The 21159-nt window shown below is 40.3% G+C and overlaps 1 protein-coding gene across 1 annotated transcript in view; it reads right to left on the minus strand.

Annotated features, from left to right (window-relative positions):
- The window catches only part of HYDIN (HYDIN axonemal central pair apparatus protein), a 364550-nt gene that overhangs the window by 164615 nt on the left and 178776 nt on the right, over nt 1–21159 (minus strand). The window contains exons 23-27 of the mRNA XM_063112309.1: nt 7467–7607; nt 6707–6782; nt 4147–4266; nt 3671–3880; nt 1340–1477 (exon numbers count right to left, since the gene is read on the minus strand). Of these exons, the coding sequence (XP_062968379.1) occupies nt 1340–1477; nt 3671–3880; nt 4147–4266; nt 6707–6782; nt 7467–7607 (685 nt within the window). The remainder of the gene's footprint in view (nt 1–1339; nt 1478–3670; nt 3881–4146; nt 4267–6706; nt 6783–7466; nt 7608–21159) is intronic.

Genomic DNA, 21159 nt, shown 5'->3' on the forward strand with positions numbered 1-21159 from the left:
TAGAAAAATTAAACAGAAAAAATATAGAAGATTTAAATTCTACAATTATTCAGGTTAATAAGTTAATAGACGTTCAAGATAATCTGCATTCTATAGCTCAGAAATCACAATTTTCAAACATTCATTAGTATTAAAAATCCTTTTAGGCCTCTAAAATATAAATTCACTAAGTAGGGATTGAGAGGGCCATGATACAAAAAACCCCAATATTAACATTAATAAGAGTTTAAACAACAAAAACAAAAATCTTAGTTGTTTGGAATAAGAAAAATTTATTTTAAAATTATGTTTGTAAATAAAACTATAATTCTAGATAACTTCAAAAATAATAAAAATTATAATAAAAGCTATTAATATGTATAAAATACACAAAATTGACTTCTACTTTTTATCTGTAATATTCTTAAAATTTATGGACGAGGCTAAAGGTGTACTCTGGCAAATGAATAGAATTACATTTTTTTCATGATTAATTAAAAAAGAAATAAAAGTAGGTATTCAACTTAGGAAGTTAGAGAAAAAAAAAAAAGAATAAATATAAAAGAATAGCTAAGACAAATAGAAAAAGAACAAAAGAGGAGTTGACCTAACAGATATTAAGATGTATTTTAAAGCTAAAGCAATTAAAATAGTATAGTACTAATGTAGGGGCAGACAAACAGATCAATGAACAGGGAACCTAGCAATAAACTCAAATATGTGTGATAACTGGGGGAAGAACAGACTCTACTATAGAAGATGATAGCATTCATTATCTTTGGATTGTAAGATTACAAATAATCGTAGTTTTATTCTTTATCCTTTTTTATATTTTCAATTTTTCTATAACAATTATGTGTTATTTTCATAAGGAGAAAAATTCAACAAAAGTTCCTTAAAACTGCTGGATCAATGTAATATGAACAAGGAACCACCCCCTACATTTGCTTCTAAAACCATCTTGGCTCACTGCAGTTTACTGGTGTTTTCACACCTGCTAATGAAAAATTGCTTTTATTTGGTGAAGTCAGTGGAGAGGAAGCCCTTGGGAATTACAAGGGAAGTGTGAAGACATTAGTGGAAATGAACTATTCTTATTGTCACGAAAAAAAAAAGTCCATGAGTTATATCTGTGCTGTTCATTGCTGGTGCTTGGAAACTGGCTAATATAGGACTTAATAAATACTTGCTTAATAAATGAGTGAAGTGGCCTAGACATTTATTTTTCTTGCTTCTGAGAGTTTTTTAGTTTTAATTAAAAAAAAAAAAAAGCCATACCCAATTTGGGCAGTGAATGCCCACCTGCATCTGGGGTGGGGCTTGTAGGTTTGAATTTGGACCCCTCCCACCACTTACTTACAGAGTGAGGCTGGGTCAGTGGCACTCCAGGGAGCAGGATGTCTGGTGAAGACTGGTGGTCAATCAGAACCTTGAACTCAAAGCCGACTTTCCCAGTGTTCTTCAGTGTGATTTCCCTTTCTGTGACATGGTCAAACAGCTTGCCAAGGAAGAAGAGAAGAGAGACTGCTCTGTCAGCCACACTTTGAGAAGCTGCTGTCATCCCGACCAAGGTGAGTAAACCATTGTGCCTTGCAGACATGGGTTTGACTGTTCATGACACAGATGCTGGTCAGTGCACATTTCAGCCTCACAAGAAGGTGCCTACTGGGGCAAGAGGACCACTAGACTCTGGAAACCTGGCTTTTGTCTAGTTTCTCTAATAATTGATTTAGTGTAGTTATGGCTGGAGGGCTGAGCGTCTAACCTCTCTGTGCCTCAGTTTCTTCACCACAGGAATCTTAAAGTAAGTTTTCTATTCTAGGAAGATTTACCTTCTGGATTTTGTCTTGTAAGAAAAATGTAAGATTTGAATTTAGAATGTTCTAGAGTGATTTTTTCCATTTATATGGAGAACCATGGGCGTAATAGGTCAGTCATATTCTTTTTTCTTGGAATTTTGCTAACATAATTCTCCAGCTGGTTTAGCAGGCCCAATAACCACAAACCCAGGCCACTTCAGGCGTCCTTAGGACAAGCTAGGGCAAGGACTAACTGCTTTAAAGAATACACTCCGAGATGAGCCACAACCAATTGCCCAGAGGACCCTGGAGATAAGAGAGAGACTTCTATTTGGTCAACACAGTGGAGAAGGTCTCTATAGGTGTTGGCTGAATCTGATTTTAGGCACAATCTTTTATCTATAAACACATATGCACACACGCAATTCTGTAACTATACACACAGTAGCTATGTAATGGAGATCCAATACTCATTACGATTTGGTAGGAGATATAGTATCTGAGTATATAACACATAATCTAATTGGGAGGAGATGTACAGACAGAATTAACCAACGATTATTCCAAAACAAAAATTAGAAAGTACATTATAATATGGCAAAGACTATATTTAAATGCCAAGGGAATATAAAGTAAGACGAAGAGAACTTTGGGATGGTGCTGAGCTGGGTCTTACAGAATGGATAGGTCAGAGTTGGAAGAGAAGAGGAGAAGGGTGCTACAAGAGAAAGAGTGGAGGCAGGAAGGGCTGGGTGCATTAGGGCCAGTGGGAAACCAGCTTGGCCACAATGGAATGAATGGGCTATAATGGGGAATTAAGAAAAACAAAATGAACTGTGTAAGGAGTGCCAGTTAATAGAGGGGCTTAGGATACCCTCACCCAGGTGGATGGATGGGCTCTGACCCACTGGGAGGCAGAGAAAGGAACTCCTGATGATTGAAGGCCTACTCTGACCCAGGCACAGCACTGACCTGACACGTTAGTTACTCCAGCCTCTGGGTGAGGTAGTCAGGGCTCCCTCATCCCCATCTTACAGATGAGGAATGCTGAAGCTTGGGGAGGTTAGGTGATGTGCCTAAGGTCACACCCTCGGTAGGAAGTAAAACCAGGATACAAAACTGTGCTGTTTTCTCAATATTACATTGCTTTCCCAAATGCTGCTGGTATTAATTGGTCAGGGACAGGTGGGATAAAAATGCAATTTTGGGAAAATTTATCTGTTAATGATGTTTAGGTGATTTAGTAGTAGAGGCTATGAATGCACTGTAACCCTTTTCTTGCAATGGGTCCATGGACCATCAGCATTGGCATCTCCTGGGAGCTTGTTAGGAATGTGAATTCTCAGGTCCCACCCTGGACCTAGTGAATCAGAATCTGCCCTTGAACAAGATTCCCAGGCAATTCGTATGCACATTACAGTGTGTGAAGAACTGCTGTAGTAATTTAGTCATGGCTTGATGAGACCCCGGAGTGTGATAACAGTGGCGATGTGAAGACTGACTTAAGAGGGACCCTGGTGGGCAGATGAGCAAACTCTGGGGAGGGGAAGGAGAGGATGCAGTGTAAAAGCCTCAGAGATCGTAACCCAAGGGTGAGAGGAAGTGGAAAGAAACAGAGAGGTTAGAACGGGCTTCTGGATGGAAAGAGAAGATGCAAACTGCAGTGTGCAATTTGCTGAGTTACAGGAGATGGTGAGAAATGCAAGTGAAAATGTCTGGCAAACAGCTGGCAGCAGGAAGGTGATCAAGGTTAGGGAGGCAGATTAGGGATCCAGGATAGGGGTGATGGTGAGACCATGCTGGTCAGGGGTTCAGGAGAGATTCCAGGACAAGGGCTATGACGGCTGTTCAAGGCAGAACCAGAAAATCTCAGGATCACAGGATTGCAATACCTGTAATCCATAGTTGATATCCGTGGTGTCAAAGGAATAGTTGACCAGGGATGCCTCTCCCTTCAGTATGATTTCATAGGTGGGCCCTCCTTCCACTTCACACAGAGCTTTAGCCTGTGCAATGATGTCACAGTGTCCATAGAAGGTGAAAGATATCTGGCAGCTACTGTGTGGCTGCAACACTCCATAAAGGGGCAAAATATCAAACACCTGCAGAGAAAGTCATTTCTTATGAGAACAGCTATGGGGATGAAGGGCCAGTGAAGGGTAAGTTACAGTTCTATCAAATGAAAGATTAATTCTCGACTTTAACTTGACTCCATAAAAGGTGACTTGCCCAGTCCCCTGAAAACATACAATGATAATTAATGGCTGTAACAGTGCTCCGTTTCTAGACTTAAGCTTCTAATATGGGGCAGGTGCTTAGTTAGAAAAGTTAGTGTCAGATGACTTTGGACCCATGAGGTGTTACTTACTTCTTCTACTCCAATGGAAAGCATCTCATCCTGTTCAAAGATCCATAGGGATTTCAGAAACTCCACCTGGCTCTGGCTTGAGTATATTCTTTCTGGTTCAGTGGAGCTAATTTTTAATCCCTAGAAATTAAAGATGTGAGGACAAGCTAGCAGGTATTCATATGGAACATCAATGTGGTCCTCCCATCACTGACAGAACAATGAAGTACTTCAAAAAGTTCACAGAAAGATTTGTATTATCTTTTAGTTCTATTTTCCATGAACTTTTTGAAGTACCCTCATATGTTGTATATGATTATAAAAATATTACATTTTTTTCCTGGGGAGACAAATGAACAAGTGCCCGAGATGTACGTACAAGGATGTCTATTGCAGCATTATTTATAATAGCAAAACACTGGAAGCAAACTAAATGCCCATCAGTAGGGGGTCACTTTCAGTAAAGTGTGTGGTACTTCTGTCCATGGAAGATGACACAATGTGTCTTTTTGGACTGGGCAGGATGTGCACATCATATCATCCAACGAAAAAGCAGTTCCATTCATGTAAACTACATGTGCCTCCTGTGTTTGCAGGTGTGAGTGTGTGTAAATTCATTCAGAGATTTGCATATGCAAACATATTGGGGAGGTTGTATGCTAAAAATTTCAGCATTTTTCTATGAGTGGTGAGATTTTGAGGATTTTTGCCTTCATTTTTCTGTATTCTTGAGTTTTTTATGACAAGCATCTTTGAAAATAGAAAAAAAAAAAGAACTAACATTTAAAAGATGAGTGTTTTATATACTCACACATACTCATTCTAAAAAATCTGAAAAATACAGAAAGCTCTAAAGAAATAATACTTCAGGTTATACTATAGACATATGTATGAAAGTACTTCAAAAAGTTCATGGAAAAATAGAATCAAAAGATAATACAAATCTTTCCAAGAACTTTTTGAAGACTCCTTGTAATATCTATATCTATTACTATGTATGTATGTATATATATGTTTGCATTCTGATTTTTCAGTTGACATTATAATGTGTGCCACTTTCCCACATGACTGAGTATTCTTCACAAGCATTATTTAAAATATTTTTAAAAATAGGTAATACATGTACATGATACAAATTTAAAATACTCAGAGTATATGGGTTTTTTTTTTAAAAAAAGACTCCCATCCCTACCCCCCAGTCCTCCAGCTCCCCGCTCCCCAGGTAATCACTGTCCACTTCCTTACATGTTCCATTTAGTTCTCTCTTCATTCAACTAATACTTACTGAGGACTTATTATGAACCAGTCCTGGGTCCTGGGGATATACTACTGAACAAAACAGGAAAAAAATCCTTGCCCTCATGAAGCATACATTCCAGGGATATTCCATGCCTAAGCAAGTATATCTCTATAACTATCTGAGAGAGAACATAATGGTTGAGAGCCAGCCAGATTGCAGAGCTGTGTCCTCTCCTGGGTAAAATGGGAGAAGATAACAGTACCCACCTCACGGGGTCATTGGGAGAAGTGAAAGAATTAATGTTAAAAAAAGTGCTTAGAACAGGGCAAATCACATGATAAGTGTTCAGTAAGTGTTAGTTGTTTTTATATACTTTTTTCTTTACAAAAATGGCAGCACACTTTGCACCCTGTTTTGCCCCCGGTATTTTTTATGTTTTACTTGATACATCAGAGATTGTGCCAAGTTAGTATATAGAGAATTTTCTCACTTTTTAAAAAGACTGTCATAGTATTGCCTTGTGCAGATCTAGTTTAGTTTGTTCAACCTGTCTCCTATTGGTGGAATTAAGTCGTTGCCATTTTTTCTTGCTTTTACAAACAAAGCTGCAGTATACAAGGATAGTCACGTGTCTTTGTGTAAAACCAGAGGTACAGGAGTATCTGGAGAATAATTTTCTGGAGAGAAACTGTGCATTTAAAATTCTGATACACTTGCCAAGTTGTATGCCACAGAGGTTATGCTAATTCATACTCCCACCTGCACAATATGCAAACGCCTGCTCATCCCCACCCTTTGCCACTGCTGACACAAACACCATTGTAAAAGATTGTATACCATCATGGACATGCGGTAATTTGTTTTTCATTATTTTTTTTCTATTTTTTTTGCTATTTCTAAAGTGTTGTAACAAACATCTTTCTATGCAAATCTTCGAATCTCCGATGGTTTCCTTAGGCCATCATTCTCGGAGGAGAATTTAAGGGTATACATTTTTAAGCTCCCTGACCTTCCCTTTGTTTTTACTGTGGAATTTTTGAGGAAAATACTTTTCCTTTAGTAGCCTCTGCTAGGGGGTGGGAAGAGCACAAGATCACAAAAGTTTAGAGATAATTGGCTTTTCCGTTGCAGAGAAGATCTGTGAGTATGTGCGGAGGTGGCCCGGGCTCTCGCTGAGGTGTTGGCTCTGGGGTGTTTGGTTGGGAAGTGATCTGGATCAAGTTCCACAGCCTCGTCCTAGCCAAGCCCCGCAGTGCCCTTGGCGCTCTGCTCCTGGTTCTGCCTTTGTTTTATGAAAGGACCCTGGACTTTCCAACCCTCCCCAGGGGAGGGAAACCGTACATCTATCACGCTGGATGCTTTCACATTTTTGGGTTCTTTTTCTTCAGGCCTGGCATCTTTATCCACAGGGACAGTCCTGGGGAGTTAAACAAAATGCAGAGAATCACTCACTGGTGGCCATCACCACGCAGTCCCAGCTGCATAACAGCTCTGTCTCCCTCTTCCCCTCTACCATGGCCCAAAAAAGTAAGGGGGAGGTCTCACTCAAGGGATGTCTTTCTGGAGAGGTCAGCTGGTCAGTGCTCTGTTGCCTTCTGCCCCCAAACGTGCAGTGTGGGCCATTGAACTGGTCAGTTTTCCATACGGCCCAAGCCTTCTTTCCTGGCCTGTCAAGCCCATGTCTGACTTACAAGAAGCCCTGGGAAGTTCTAGCAATTCTTCAGACAATGTGGATTAGTCCTAAGTGCTCAATGTTAAGTTTCATCAGTTATTGGAGCATTTCACTGAGAGAATACAGTGTTTGGTGAATTGTCATGTCGTTCTCTGCTTGCTACCCTGGACATATGGAGAGGACAACGTGACAGAGAGAGGTCAGTCCTCCTAGGCTCAGGATGCTATGCCCTCCTGAGAGTGGAGAGGGTTTTCAGCTCCCTCTCCCAGATGCCTAGTCCAGGGCCTACATGTATAAGGCTCTCCTTAAACTAATGACTGCAGAATGGTAGAATGAACAAATGAGGGATGAATATTGTGAATGGAAGTCAGTGTAGAGAAAACAACGCTATTAAAAGAAAATCCTTGCTGGCTTTGAATTTGCACTTACTTAACAAAGTCACTTAAATCGATCCCGGGGGACTCTACTGTAGCTGGGACTGCTGGCAAGCTGGCAGAGGCTGAGGATGCTAGGATGGACTCCATCTGGAACAGGGGGACACCGTAGGGCTTCTTTGGCAATGTCACAAACCTACAAAGGCACGGGGATAGGGGAAGGCACAGGAGCACATCAGCTTTTGCAAATCAGTGTCTGGTGGGCTTTCAGTTTCTAAAGCCGAGCTCCAAATCCTAGACCACGCAGGTCTAGATGGGACTGCCCTACACCTCCATTCGACTTGCCTTCTTCGAATCTTAGCTAAATTTTCATGTGCTCCTAAAATGTTTTCTGTCCACCCCTCCCCTTCTGGGTCCAGTATCTTACCTCTGAGTATCCACAGTGCCCTGGGCTTCCTCTCTCATATTTATTTCTCCCATCCCTGCTAGACTGTGAGCCCGCTGAGGACTTGCATCTACTTTGGTGTCTAATACAGTGCCTGGCCTGGACAGAGCAGTTGGGCATGGTTAAGAATGGATAAATTACCAGGGACCCTGCTCCCAGATAACCAGAAAGCAGGACTGGGGCTATGGTGAGGCATGTGAAGCACTCCTGTTAGGGTCCTGCAAGTGTAGGCTCAGCCTTTCTGTATGACTTTGTCTCCTATAACGTTGGTCCCTTTGTGCCTTGCTTGTCACACCCTAGTCCTGGTCCCACAGGTGAGCTTGCTGTCACTCAACCTCCCTGAGCAGAAGACCCAGAGAGAAATTGGTGACTGCACCAGCTGGTGCTGAAGCCTGTATGTCCAGGATTCAGTGATTAGAAAGGCCTATGGACAACACCAAGGCCCAGGTGGTGGGGTCACTTCCATTCTGCCATCTCCTAAACTTCAGGCATTCCACTACCACATGATTTCTGCCATACTGAGTATCACCTAATAATGCAATGTTATTGAGGAATAATATACATACAAAGTCCACACATTGTAAGCATACAGTTTGATGAGTTTTCACAAATATATTTACCTGTGTAACTACGACTACATTAATATACAGAATATTTCTACCATCCTAAAAAGTTCCCTTGTATAGACACTCATCTGCTTTACATCACTATAGGTTAGATTCGCCTACAGTTTCATAGAAATGGAGTCAGAAATATGTACTCTTTTGTGTTGACTTCTTTTCTTCAGCATAACGTTTTTGAGATTCATCCATGTTGTTGCACGGAGCAGCTGTGTATTTGCTTCTGTGGCTTATAACAAAATACTTGGAACTGGGAAATTTATAAAGAAAATGAAATTTATTGCTTACAGTTTCAGAGGCTGGGGAGTCCAAAGACCAGGGAACATATTTGGTGAAGTGCTTGGTGATGGCGACAGTGACCCAGGGGTCTCTCATGGCAGAAAATGCGGAGCAGAGAGAGACTAACCTCTTGTGTGCTCTTATTTTTAAAAGCCCTCAGAACCATGCCCCTGACCACCATTTTTAATCCATTCACTACGGCATGGTCCTGTGATCTAATCACCTCTTCAAGGTTCCACATTTCAATTACCATAATAGGATATCCTACCTTCTTAACACTGTCACAGCGGGGGTCAAGTTTTGGGGAGACACTCAATCCAAGGCAAGCTGTTTGTTCATTATTATTGTTATTATTATTATTATTATTACTACTGAGAAGTATTCCATAATACGGATGTTTATCTGTCTTCCTGTTGATGGACACCTAGGCTGTTTCCAGCTTTTGGATAGTATAAATAAAGATACTATGAATATTTGTGTGTAAGTGTTCTTTGGACATACATTTTCACTCCTCGGGTAAATTCCTAGGAAGAGAATTGCTGGGTTGTATGGGATTAATATGTTTAACATTATAGAATGTTTTCCAAAGTGATTGAACCATTATACAGGACCACCCACAGTGTATGAGAGTTCCAGTTGGTCTACATCCTCGTCCACTCTTGGTAATCAACCTTTTTAATTTTACCCATTTGTCTTATTTTTTGCATTTTTTAATTGAAACTAATTGATTGTACATATCTGTGGAGTACAGTGTTGAATATTAATACCTGTGTGAAATATGTGATGGTCAAATTGGGATAACTAGTATATTCAACATTATATAATATAATCATTTTTTGTGGCCCTTTACCAATTCCTTGATAACCCCTGTTCCCCTCCCCCTTTCCTGTCTCTGGTTATCTCAGCTCTGTTCTCTCCTTGTGAAAGTTCAATGTATTATTGTGATTGTTGTATCTTTTCAAAAAATTTTTATTTGTTAATTTTTTAGCTCCCACTTATGAGTGAGGACATGTGGTATTTCTCTTTCTGTGCCTGGCTTATTTCACTTAACATAATTTTCTCTAAGTTCATCCATGTTGCTGCAAATGGCAGAATTTTATTCTTTTTTATGGCAGAGTAATATTCCATGTGTATGTATGCCATGTTTTCCTTATCCAGTTATCTGTTGATGAACATTTAGGTTGGTTCTAACTCTTGGCTACTGTAAATAGAGCTGTGATAAACATGGGAGTGCAGGTATCCCTTCAACATGATGATTTCCATTCCTTTGGGTCTAGTCATTCAAATGAGTATGTAGTGATATCATATCGTGGTGTTCATTAATAGGCTTTTTTTAAAGAAAAAAATTATATTACTAATATAAATGAAAATCCAGTATTACCTACCATATTTAGAAAAATCAACACCTTGGTAAAAAAAAAAAAATCAATATTATTTTCTTGCCTGGTGAAGGCTGAGCTGAGCCCTGCTTACTCTTTTTAAGAAGGAAGATCAGTTGACTTTCTCCCTGGGAAGAAATTGGGCCAGCACCATCTGTGGCTGGGCTTCTTACCTTGCAGAACTGTGAGCTCTTGAAGGGCAGGATCCAGAGTGTTTGCTCTTTACAGCTCCCATAGCACAGGGTCTTACACATAGAGCATTAGCTCAGTAGATGTTTGCTTGAATGGATGCATGGGCGGGTAGTTGAATGAGAACAGTTAAACAGCATGCAGGGTAATTTGACTATTCTGCACCCTACCTCCACCTGTGATGAAAACTGGGATGGGAAAGCATGGAGAAGCCTTGAAGTGTGGACAAGCTCTTTTCATCTTCTTTCAAGAGCTTCCATTTGGTTTGTTCCAGACCAGATGTCTGTAGTTAACTTTGCCGCAGGCTGAAACCACACCATTCTGGGTGGAGCACCCATGTTGGGCTGGGTGCTGAAGAATCTCCTGGGAAGCTCGTTAAAAAAAAAAAAAAAAAAAAAAGCATCCTAAACCTCATCCTCTTATTTGGCAGGTCTCAGCATGGGCCCAGGAATTAGGTTTTTAACAGTCTTCACAGGTGATTCTAATGAACAGCCAGATTTAGGGGCCACCATGGGTAGAAATGGCAACATGACAGCTAAGGATGGAGCTGATAATTAACATGGGGTTATCACTGAAGCCTTACCAGCCAGGGACAGTGAAAAATCAGCAAAGGACAATTCCGAGTACTTATGAAGTCACCCCAGGTCAGCAGAGACTCTGCCGGATCACTGCCCCACATAACAGCATCTCTCATCCAGTGTTTGCACCCCCCTGGGATACTGTGCTGCATGAAGAAAAAGCTTATGTGAATATCTGTGAAGGAAAAATACAAAGCAGTAGAGTGTCTGCGTACCTGAGGAAAAACAACACCTCAGTTGACAGTGATGCCTGGACAATGGGAAGAGAGAGGTCTCTTTGGAAACGAACAGAGAATAGAGCTGCTAACAGCCTGAGCCACAGTGAAACCTTTACCGTAATGAAGGTTTGATGTTATCATGAAAATAGAAAAACCTGTTCCAAAAAATTGAAATAGAATGTTGGTAGAATTTTTTGGATCGGTTTCATTTTAGCCTCATGAACAGATGATTACTTTCCTGTTATGCTGACCCATACAGGATTAGATTCAGTTATTTTAAAAAGAGAGTGCATAGCAAACAAGGAAAATCAATATTGCTCCAATTCCAGAACTAGCCTTAACAGAATCACTGGAGGAGCCAGGAAAGAACATCCCCTTTAGCTGCGGCAGAATGGCGTGAATGTTGGAGACACGCTGATCAGCAGCACTGGCTTGGGCTCAGCAGTTCCCCTCCTCATGTTTACTCCTGGGTGAGGATCAATGCAATCTTTGTATTTGAATTTGTGCTTCAGATTTTAAAATGCACCAATTATTTCCTGTTTCCCTTCACTGGAAGCAGTGTTGTGCTAAAATACTGTGCTCCCCTCTTCCCCCCACCAAGCTTGTGTTCCAGTTACTATTCTGTGTTGTAGTGCACGTGGCATTTGCAGATGGAATGGTGTATGGTGGACCTCCCTGAGGACTGTGCAGTGCAGCCGAGGTCTTGTAAAAAAGGCAGTGGGGGTGGTCAGCCTTGTAGTAGACATAGGGACTTCCGGTTCATTAATTCATTAGACTTGGATTCTGGGAGTGCCTACTACATAGGGTGGAAACAGCCACTGGCTGGATAAAAAGAGCCTGCAGATGCTGTTTAACAGTTTTCAAATTAATGGCTGCAGCAGATGCTGTTGGTGCACTGTCTACATCTCCTTTGCTAAGACCATGCACCTGTGCCCCAGGTGCTGTGGGTGTTGGTCACTTCTTTCTCTGGAGCAGTGCCCTGGCCTGATGGAAGCTTCTTTACTCACCCTGAGTTGCCTGGAGGATACCCTTCCTCCCATTAGGGCGCAACCTGTAGGCGAAGGACTGACTGATGGGGGTGATGGCTATAAGAGTCCAGCCTCCTTGACTCGGAGTGGGACAAACTCTGTGTGCAGTTTACACTCCAGAGCTCCCCATGCAATCAGGCAGAGGCCAGACGTCTCCTGAAATCACATTTTCCCCTGGTTTTCCTCCCCGCCCCAGCTTGCCTCCCTTACTTGCTCATGGTTTTTCCTGAGAGTCCTCCCTCAATAAACCACCTCAGGAATCAGCCTCTCAGGCTCTGCTGCTAGAGGAATTCACTTGTAGTAATGAGATAAAATTTTTTCTTTGAAATAAACCTATTAATAAACACGACAATGTGTTATCACTACATCCTTATTTGGATGGCTATAATTAAAAAGGTGGAATACCAAGTGGTCTGGCTCATCGTGGTTCCCAGCACTTGGCACTGTACCGAGATGAGAGCAGATGCTCAATATTTGTTGAATGAATAATTCTAGTCAAAGGTCCTGCAGTTAATTTCCTGTATTAAAAAGGGGGTGTAAAGATCTTGTTTTGTCCAAACATTACATCAGATGGCGTGGTGTATCACTTGTCAAAATGGCCCAAATAATCCCTCCAACTCCTGTAAGCACGACTGCTGGCAGTGTGCTTTGCTGCTTCTCCCATCCAGCCGTGGCGTCCTTTTTCTTTAGGCCTTGAATCTGGGCTTGGATTGACTTCTTTGCCAATGAAGCGTTAGAAAATGTGATGCAAGCAGCTATTTGAAACCACCCAGCCAATTCAGATTTGATCAATAACTACAGAATGAACAAGTGAAGTGTGGAAGGAAGATGTCAATATTCTTAGCAGTGTACACTGGTCATCAAGTCTTTGATATCAAATCAGAAAATGGCCCATAGGAGCCACCAGTCCCTAGCAAGGTTCAGAGGCCCAGTCATTAAAGTTTCAACAATCCAAGGGTCTGAATGCGGGCTATTTGCCACAGCGTAACCAATTTCATTGCTGAGATGATTTTCTACTGCAGTTAATCTCATATTTCCGTTGCTCTTAATTTATAACCTGGTGCCCACCAGCAGCAGACCCTCACCTTTATTTGTTAGATCTTATCAGGTGGTTTTTACATTCCGTTCTTCTCAGCTATTTAACTTCTGCTTCCCTCCCTCCCCTCCTTCCTCTGACTCCACACATCACAAATATGCTCCAGATTAGGTAGGCCCCTGATTCCTGTTTCTAAACGGAGCAGACTATAATCATTGTTTTAAACTGCATTAAAAATGGGCAAATTTTCTGAGCCCCTCTGGCACAAACACAAAGTCCCTGCCATGTTTCCATATTTATGGCCTGGATTTGTGGTCTTCTACTTGCCGATCCTCCCACGTTGGGAGGCAAATGACAGACGAAAACAGATGGGGCTGGCCCGGTGCCTTCCCTACCCGCACGTTCTAGCTCTGCCACATGAGAAGGGGAAGCCAACCACAGACACACACCCAGTGTGGAAGGCAGCCTGCCCCAGCCCTCCGATACTACCGTGTTCCAGAACGCTCGCAGCAGGCCACCTGTGCTAAGGTGGAAGTTGGTGAGAGATAATTGAATAGCTGGAACCAGACCTTAGGGGATGAAAACCATATTTTTAAAAGTTCTCAAAAGAAAGAAGTTGCACTTGGAATTTCTAGAACAGTGGATCTCACTGGCAGCTGTCCATTGGGATCCCATGTGGGACCTTCAGGCAGACTGATGCCTGAGTCTCACCTGTGGACATTCTGATTTAGTTGGCACCAGACATGATTCTAATGAGCACTCAAGGCTGAGAACCATTGACCTCGAAGAGGGTGGCAAGAAGGTCACAGAGAAAATGGTGGTGAAGCAAGTGTAGCAAGTAAGAACCCCAATGAAGTGACTGCAGCCAACCCCGTTCACCCCTCATTCCCTACCAGGTACTATTAGGCGCTTAATAAGCACTGTCTAATGTCATCTTCACAACAGCCAGATGAGGTGGCTGCTGTGATGATCCTCAGATGTCTTCAGATGACGAAACCGAGGCTCACAGAGCAAGTAAGCAGGTGAGCCCAGTTGGACTGACGCCAGAGCTCATACTCTTAGCAACTTGCTGGAGCGTCTACCTGAGCAACAGGTGAGGGCTTCTCCCCGGTTACTTCACGCCATCCCATGCCCATGACAGTAATTCCCAAAGCCGACCTCTCGATTCAACGGTAACTGGAACCCACAACACAAGGATGTACGGTGTATTGTCTAGAACCCTTCTCTGGAAGAAGAGGAACCCATTCGGATTTAACCTAGAGAAGAAAGAGCAACACACCGCTGACCTTGCCCTTGAAGTGACTTCCCAGAAGGAGTTCTGCTGTGAGGTGAGTAGTGGAGGAATGTGACCAGAATCTACCTTGAAGCTCTCTACAGGGATTTCTGTGTGAAATGGCCACTTCTATAAAAGCTCCAGAAGGTGTCCCCACTGCTACATGCTCTTAGAAAGGCTGCCAAACAGGTAGGCTATGAAATCTCCCTTATAGTCAGCTTCAAAGCTCTTTAGAAATACTTTCAAAACAGGATGGTTTTTAAAGTCAGTTTCTTTTAATGTCTGGCCTTCAGTGGATGTAGCTAACTTTGGGGGGATTTTAATTAATAGGAACATGTAGATAAATCAAATGAAATCTTTTTATGAATCAGATCACTAAATAAATCAAGTAGACATAACCCTGTCTCCGGTTCAGATATGCACTGATACTTTCCACTGATTTCTTTAGAAGCCAGCTTAGCTCACATTAAATCTCTAAAAGGCTGATGCCCTCCACTGATATTGGAGACATTGGGAAAATGCCTTAAAAAGAATAAATCTGTAATAAAGTGACCAGGGTTCTTCTATAATAACATAAAAGCAGGACAGAAAGTCTTATAACACCAAAATTGAAATGAAAAACAGCTCAATTAATTTATCTATGGGGTAACAGATATGGTATCTTAGGAAATTGGACTAAACTGAATTGCAGATAGAAGCAGACGACAGGGACCAGACATGGGGATAACTTTTAAGTTAATTATGAAGAAAGCTGAAGACCCACCCCCTGCACAGTTCCCTCCGCTCGGTCTTGAGTCACTTGCAGTCCGACTACAAAGGCAGGGAACTTGTTTCTGGAAGCTCAGATTTGAGAGATGGCTTATAGCCCTCTCATTAGTCTCAGAGGCTAATCTGATCCCCTGGTCAGATAAGTTAGCTCACCCATCACAGCGGGAGAGGAGATTCTAGACGGATGGGCCACAGGAGGCCTGGGTGAGGAAGGCCCTGGGAAGGTTCTTTCACAGAGGGCTTCAAATTCACTAACAATGTCATATTTGTAGTGGGGGCGATGGGGCATGAACATTCATCACATTTCTATTCAGTTATGTACATATGTTATATACACTTTTGCATATATGATGTAATTTCACAATGAAAAGAGGGGAGACGTCAAGGAACTTGTGGAATAAGAAAGAGCCTCCACTGGGTCGTGAAGTCATTACTGACCTTCCAGAGAGGCATTTTCATTTAAGTGAGGGGGCCAAAAGCCAGCTTAAATTGGGTTGGGGAGTAAATGAGGACGATTAGTGTATTCTGTTTCTTATGTGGATTGGTGCAGAGTTGGTGATTAATACAACCAAAGGACTAAGAGAAGGGCTTCCTAAGACGGGCGCACTTGTAATGAGGGCGAAGGAATGGAGAGCTTGGAGATATTAACAGTGAGAATGGATGATAAACAGAAAGGAGCACAGGCAGGAAGTTTGGCCTTGAAAAGCAACAGATGCTATCTTCTGTATATTTAAAAACATTCATGAGTTTTATAAAAGTGAAGGGCTCATCTTCCTCTAGAGCCAGAGGGAAGGGAGAAAATGACAAAAGCGGCACCTGAAGAAGAGCGCTCTCTGGTGTGGGCCGTAGCTGGGGGAGACCAGAGGGCAGGAAACCATCCAGCACAGCGGGACAGAATCCTGCAGGGCGGACTCCTGGGCAAGACAAGGCTGGGAGAGCTCAAAGGAAGGGCCGATCCAGGAAACACCGCTGAGGAACAACTGGTGGGATGTACTGACCGGTTGGTTGGGTACTGGGGGGAGGAGCAGAACCGAGGAAAGGAGGCACCAAAGCAGACAGGCACAGCCTCGAGAATGCTCACCATCAACTTTCCCAGCCAATGACAAATTGCTCGCCTAAGTGATCGTAGCAGTTTATACTCCCATCAGCAGTGTCTGAGCTTCTGTTCCTCCGCATCCTCAGCAACACTTGGTACAGTCATACCTAATTTTATCCAATCGGGCGGGTATGTAATGGCATCTAGTTGTTTTAATTTCCATTTTCAAGATTACTGACGAGGTGGAACATTTTTTTATTCTTTGTTGGACACTCATATTTCCTCTTCTGTGAAATAACTGCTTATCATTTTCTCCCATTTTTTAAATTGAATTATCCTTTCTTCCAAAGGCATTCTTTATATACTATGTACAGTAATCATTTGAAGGTAATATGCATGCTAAAAACTTCTCTGTGACTTTTCCTTTTCACTCTTTGTAGGTGTCTTTTATTGAATAAAAGTTCTCAAATTTAATGTAGAAATTATGAATCGTTTCATTATGGTTTTGTGCATTTTGTATCTTGTTTAAAAAGTTCTTCCTTATTCAGAGATCATCAAGGCGTTATCCCACATTTTTTGAAACTTAAAAAATTTTGACTTTTGCATTTATCTCTTTAACCCTTTTTGTTTAACCCACTAATTTTTTTTTGTATAGTGTGAGTTTAGGCATCCATATTTGCTTTTTTCTGTGTAGATAATGGATTGCTCCTGGATCATTTACTGACTAGGACACCCCTTTTCCTTTGTTCAACAATTTCAGTTTTGTCCTGTCTCCACATGATGGGTCTGTTTCTGGGCCCTCTATTCTGTTTCTTTCTTCTATTTGCCTATATGTGCACTAATACCACACTTTTAACGTAATTATATTTTTACAATAAGGCTTGATATCTGGTAGAGAAAGACCTCCCATTTGGGAGGGGCTTGGCTAGTCTCATTCCTGTTCCTCAACCATGTACATTTTAGGATCAATCTGTTGGGATTTTGATTGAAATTGCATTGAGGTTGTAGATCATTTTGAGGAGAAATGACATCTTTACTAAACTGAGTCTTTTAAATCAATGAAAAAAGTATGTCTCACTATTTATTTAGGTCTTCTTTAATGACTTTTAATAGAATTATTTTATACATAAATATTTTGTGTTTTTTGTTAGATTTATTTCTAAGTCCTCTTTTTTTTGGCAGCTGGCTAGGACAGGGATCCAAACCAATGACGTGGCATTACCAGCACCACGTTCCCCAAGTGAGCTAACTGCCTAAGTACTTTTTTTATTGCATTCTATTTTCTATTTGCTGTTGCTGTACATAACTGTAATTGATTTTTGTAACTTTATAACAGCCCATCCTCCTCACTAAATTCCTTTACTAATTCTAATAATTTGTTTGTAGATTACATTGGGTTTTCTATGTAGATAATTGTAACATGACAGGTTTATTTCTTCCTTTACTGATCTAGTTCCCTTTACTTATTTTTGTATCTTCCTGCATTAAGATCTTTAGAAAATTGTTGCATAAAAATGGAACTCTTGTCTTGTTTCTGATTGCAAAGGAAATTGCTTTAACATTTCATCATTTTTAAAAGTTAGTCTTGATAGGTTAAGGAATTTCTGCATGAATAGCTGTTTAGTTTCATTGAATGTTTTTCCTTAATCTATTGAGATGATAATGTGGTTTTTCTTCTTTAATGTGGTAATGTGATAAATTAAATTATTAGATTTTCTAATGTTGAAACAACCTTGCATTCTTGGTCATGATATCCCATCTTTTTAACCTGGTCATGATATACTACTATCTTTTTATACTTTGCTGGATTCAGTTTGCTAAATTTTGGTGAATGTTTTACATTTACATTTTTGAATTAATGAGTGACAATGGCCTAAAATCTTTATGTCTCTGACCTGGCTTAATGGGTTTTGGTATGAAGATTAATATTGTCTCTTTTATTTTTCTCTGAAAAGAGTTTGCATGTTTGAAATTATTTATTCCTTAAATGCTTGGAAGTACTTTCCTGTATCTATTGGGGCTTAGCGGTTTTTTTTTTTTGTTTGTTTGTTTTGTTTTAATGGGGAGATTTGAAACTATTTATCCAATTTCTTCCTTGGTTATAAGATCATTTGGACTTCCCCTTTTTTATAGTCATTGTTGGCAAGTTGTATTTTTCTAAGAATTTGTCCATTTTATCCAAATTTTCAAATTTGTTGCTGTAAAGTTATTCATAACAGTCTCATTATTTTGTTATCTGCTGCAGCTGTAGTTATATCACTTGTTTATTCTTAATAATGTTTGTGGTTTTTTTCCCCTTGATCAGCCTTGCCTGAATTTATCAATTTGAATAGACTTTTCAAATAATCACCTCCTGGCTTTGTTGAGTCTTTGTATTTTATCTTAATTTTCTCTTTCATTAACTTCTGTTTATATAGTCAGTATTTCCTTTCGTCTGTTCTCTGGATTTATTTATTTCATTTTTCCAACATTTAAAGTTATGAATGTTTAACTCAATTTTCAGCCTCCTTTCTTTTCTAACATAAGCATTGAAGGCAGGGTTTTTCGATGGCAGCACATTTTGGATGGGATAATTTTGTTGGAAACTATCCTGTGTGTGTATTGTAAGGTATTGAGCAGCATCCCTGGTCTCTACTACCTAGATGCCAGTAGCTCCCCCGAGTTGTGATAATAAGAAAAAGTCTTCAGACATTGCCAAATGTCCCATGGGGACCAAAATCACCTTCAGTTGCGAATCACTGACGTAAGCTTACAAATTTTCATTTAAGTACATTTTAACTTCATCCCTATTAGTTTATATTTTCCTCCTCATTCAATTCTAAGTACTTAATTTTCTTGTGACTTATTTCACCCATAGGTTATTTAGAAATTTTTTTTTTTAGACGTTTATTTGTATATATCTGTGGGGTACAGTGTGTTGTTTCAATGCATGCACATACTGCACATTGATCACTTAGGGTAGATAGCATAGCTTTGTACCCCTGAACCCACCACTTCCCCTTCCCTCGCCCCCCACACTTCCTGGCTCTGGTAACCATTATTCTACTCTCCACTTCTGTGAGCACCACTTTTTTATCTTTTAGATTCCACGTATCAGTGAAATCATGCCGTATTTGTTTTTCTGTGCCTGGCTTACTGCCCTTAACATGATGCTCTCCAGTTCCATCCATGTTGCTGTAAATGACAGTATTTAATTTTTTTTAATAGCTGAATAGTATTCCATTGCATATAAATACCAGTTTGTTTGTTTTTTTCCATCCATCTGTTGATGGGAATTTAGGTTGATTCCATCTCTTGGCTACGTGCATAGTGCTGTGAATAGAATGTAGGTGTCTCTTCAATATATACTATTTTATTTCCTTTGGGTATATACCCAATAGTGGATTGCTGTGTCATAAAGTAGAAGTGTGTTTTAAAAATATCTAATACTACATTTTGTTTACTTGTTTATTTCTAGTTATTTATTTGTTATTGGTTTCTAACAGATCTGTTGAGATTTGCTGCAAGCCCTAGTATGTGGTAATTTTTCATAACTTTTTCTTGGGGCTTGAAGATTTTTTAGTGTAGTGTTCTACATATATCAATTATATTATGCATGTTAATTGTATTCAAATTGTCTATAGCAGTGCTGTCCACTAGAACTTTCTGCAGTGATGGAAATGTTCTCTATCTGTGCTGTCCAATACCATAGCCACTAGCCACATGTGGCTGATTATCTAGCACTTGAAATGTGGCTAGTGTGAGTAGGAAACTGCATTTTCAATTTTAATAAATTTAAATTTAAATAGCTACACTAGGCTGGTAGCTACTGTTTCAACAGTACCATTGTATCACCTTGATGATTTTTTTTATCCACTTGACAGAATTATATTAAAATCTCCCACAAACACAGCAGATTTGTGTTTCTCCTTGTGGTCCTGTGAGTGCTTGCACTGTATTTTAAAGCTATGTCAAATTCTAAACATAAAGTTTAGCATTATGTCTTTCCAGGGAATGAAACTTTTTCAGTGACCTAGCGACTTCTTGATCTCTAGCGATGCTTTTTTGTTTTGAAGGCTGTTTTATCTGATATATCATAGCTTCCCCAGAACTCTTTCACTTGTACAATTGTGCCCTTATTTGTCAGGGGTATCTTTTAAAAATAGCATATAGCTGTGAGTTAAATCCAGAAGCACTATCTTTTTTCTTAACTCGTTTTATTTACGTTGATTTCAATTATACTAACAGATTTGGATTTATTTCTATCATCTTACTTTGTACTGGTTATTTAACTCTTTTATCTTTCCCATGTCACCCCCTCCCCACTTTTTGATTTCTTTTGTTTTTTTCCCCTTCATTTTATATTTCTCTCTTTTAGTTATGTACTTTTATTTCTTTTCTTTAATTAAACTTATCAATGTCTAAAATTTGCCCTTTCCCTCTTCTTGAACAACTCAAAGACCTTCAAAATTTTAACTCTAATTTATCTCCGTCTATACTACCCAGTATTTTAGACCTTTATTAATATTATTTTAATCCCACAGATTATACATGATTATTATTTATATAGTTAATGGTGGCTTAGGTTCACCTGTAAGCATACAATTTTCTTACTTCAGAAATCCTGTTTCCTCTCAGATATTGTGTCTGGGACAATTTTCCTTCCTCCTTAGATATATCGAGTAGAAGTCCTTTGAGGGTCTGTTGAAATGACCTCTTGCAGCTTCTGTCAGTCTAGGAATCAATGTGTCTGTTGACTAGTTCATGGTGGCTCATGTCACTGTCTTACTTAAAACCCTCCCATGGCTTGTCACACTTTGAAAAAAAAAATCAGACTCCTCAGCACGACCTACGATGCCTGACCCGTCCTGGCCCAGCAGTACTTTCCAGCCACGTCCCTACCACTCTCCCCAACTCAGG

This window comes from Cynocephalus volans, chromosome 10 (assembly GCF_027409185.1).
Source record: "Cynocephalus volans isolate mCynVol1 chromosome 10, mCynVol1.pri, whole genome shotgun sequence".
NCBI classification, from domain to species: Eukaryota; Metazoa; Chordata; class Mammalia; order Dermoptera; family Cynocephalidae; genus Cynocephalus; species Cynocephalus volans.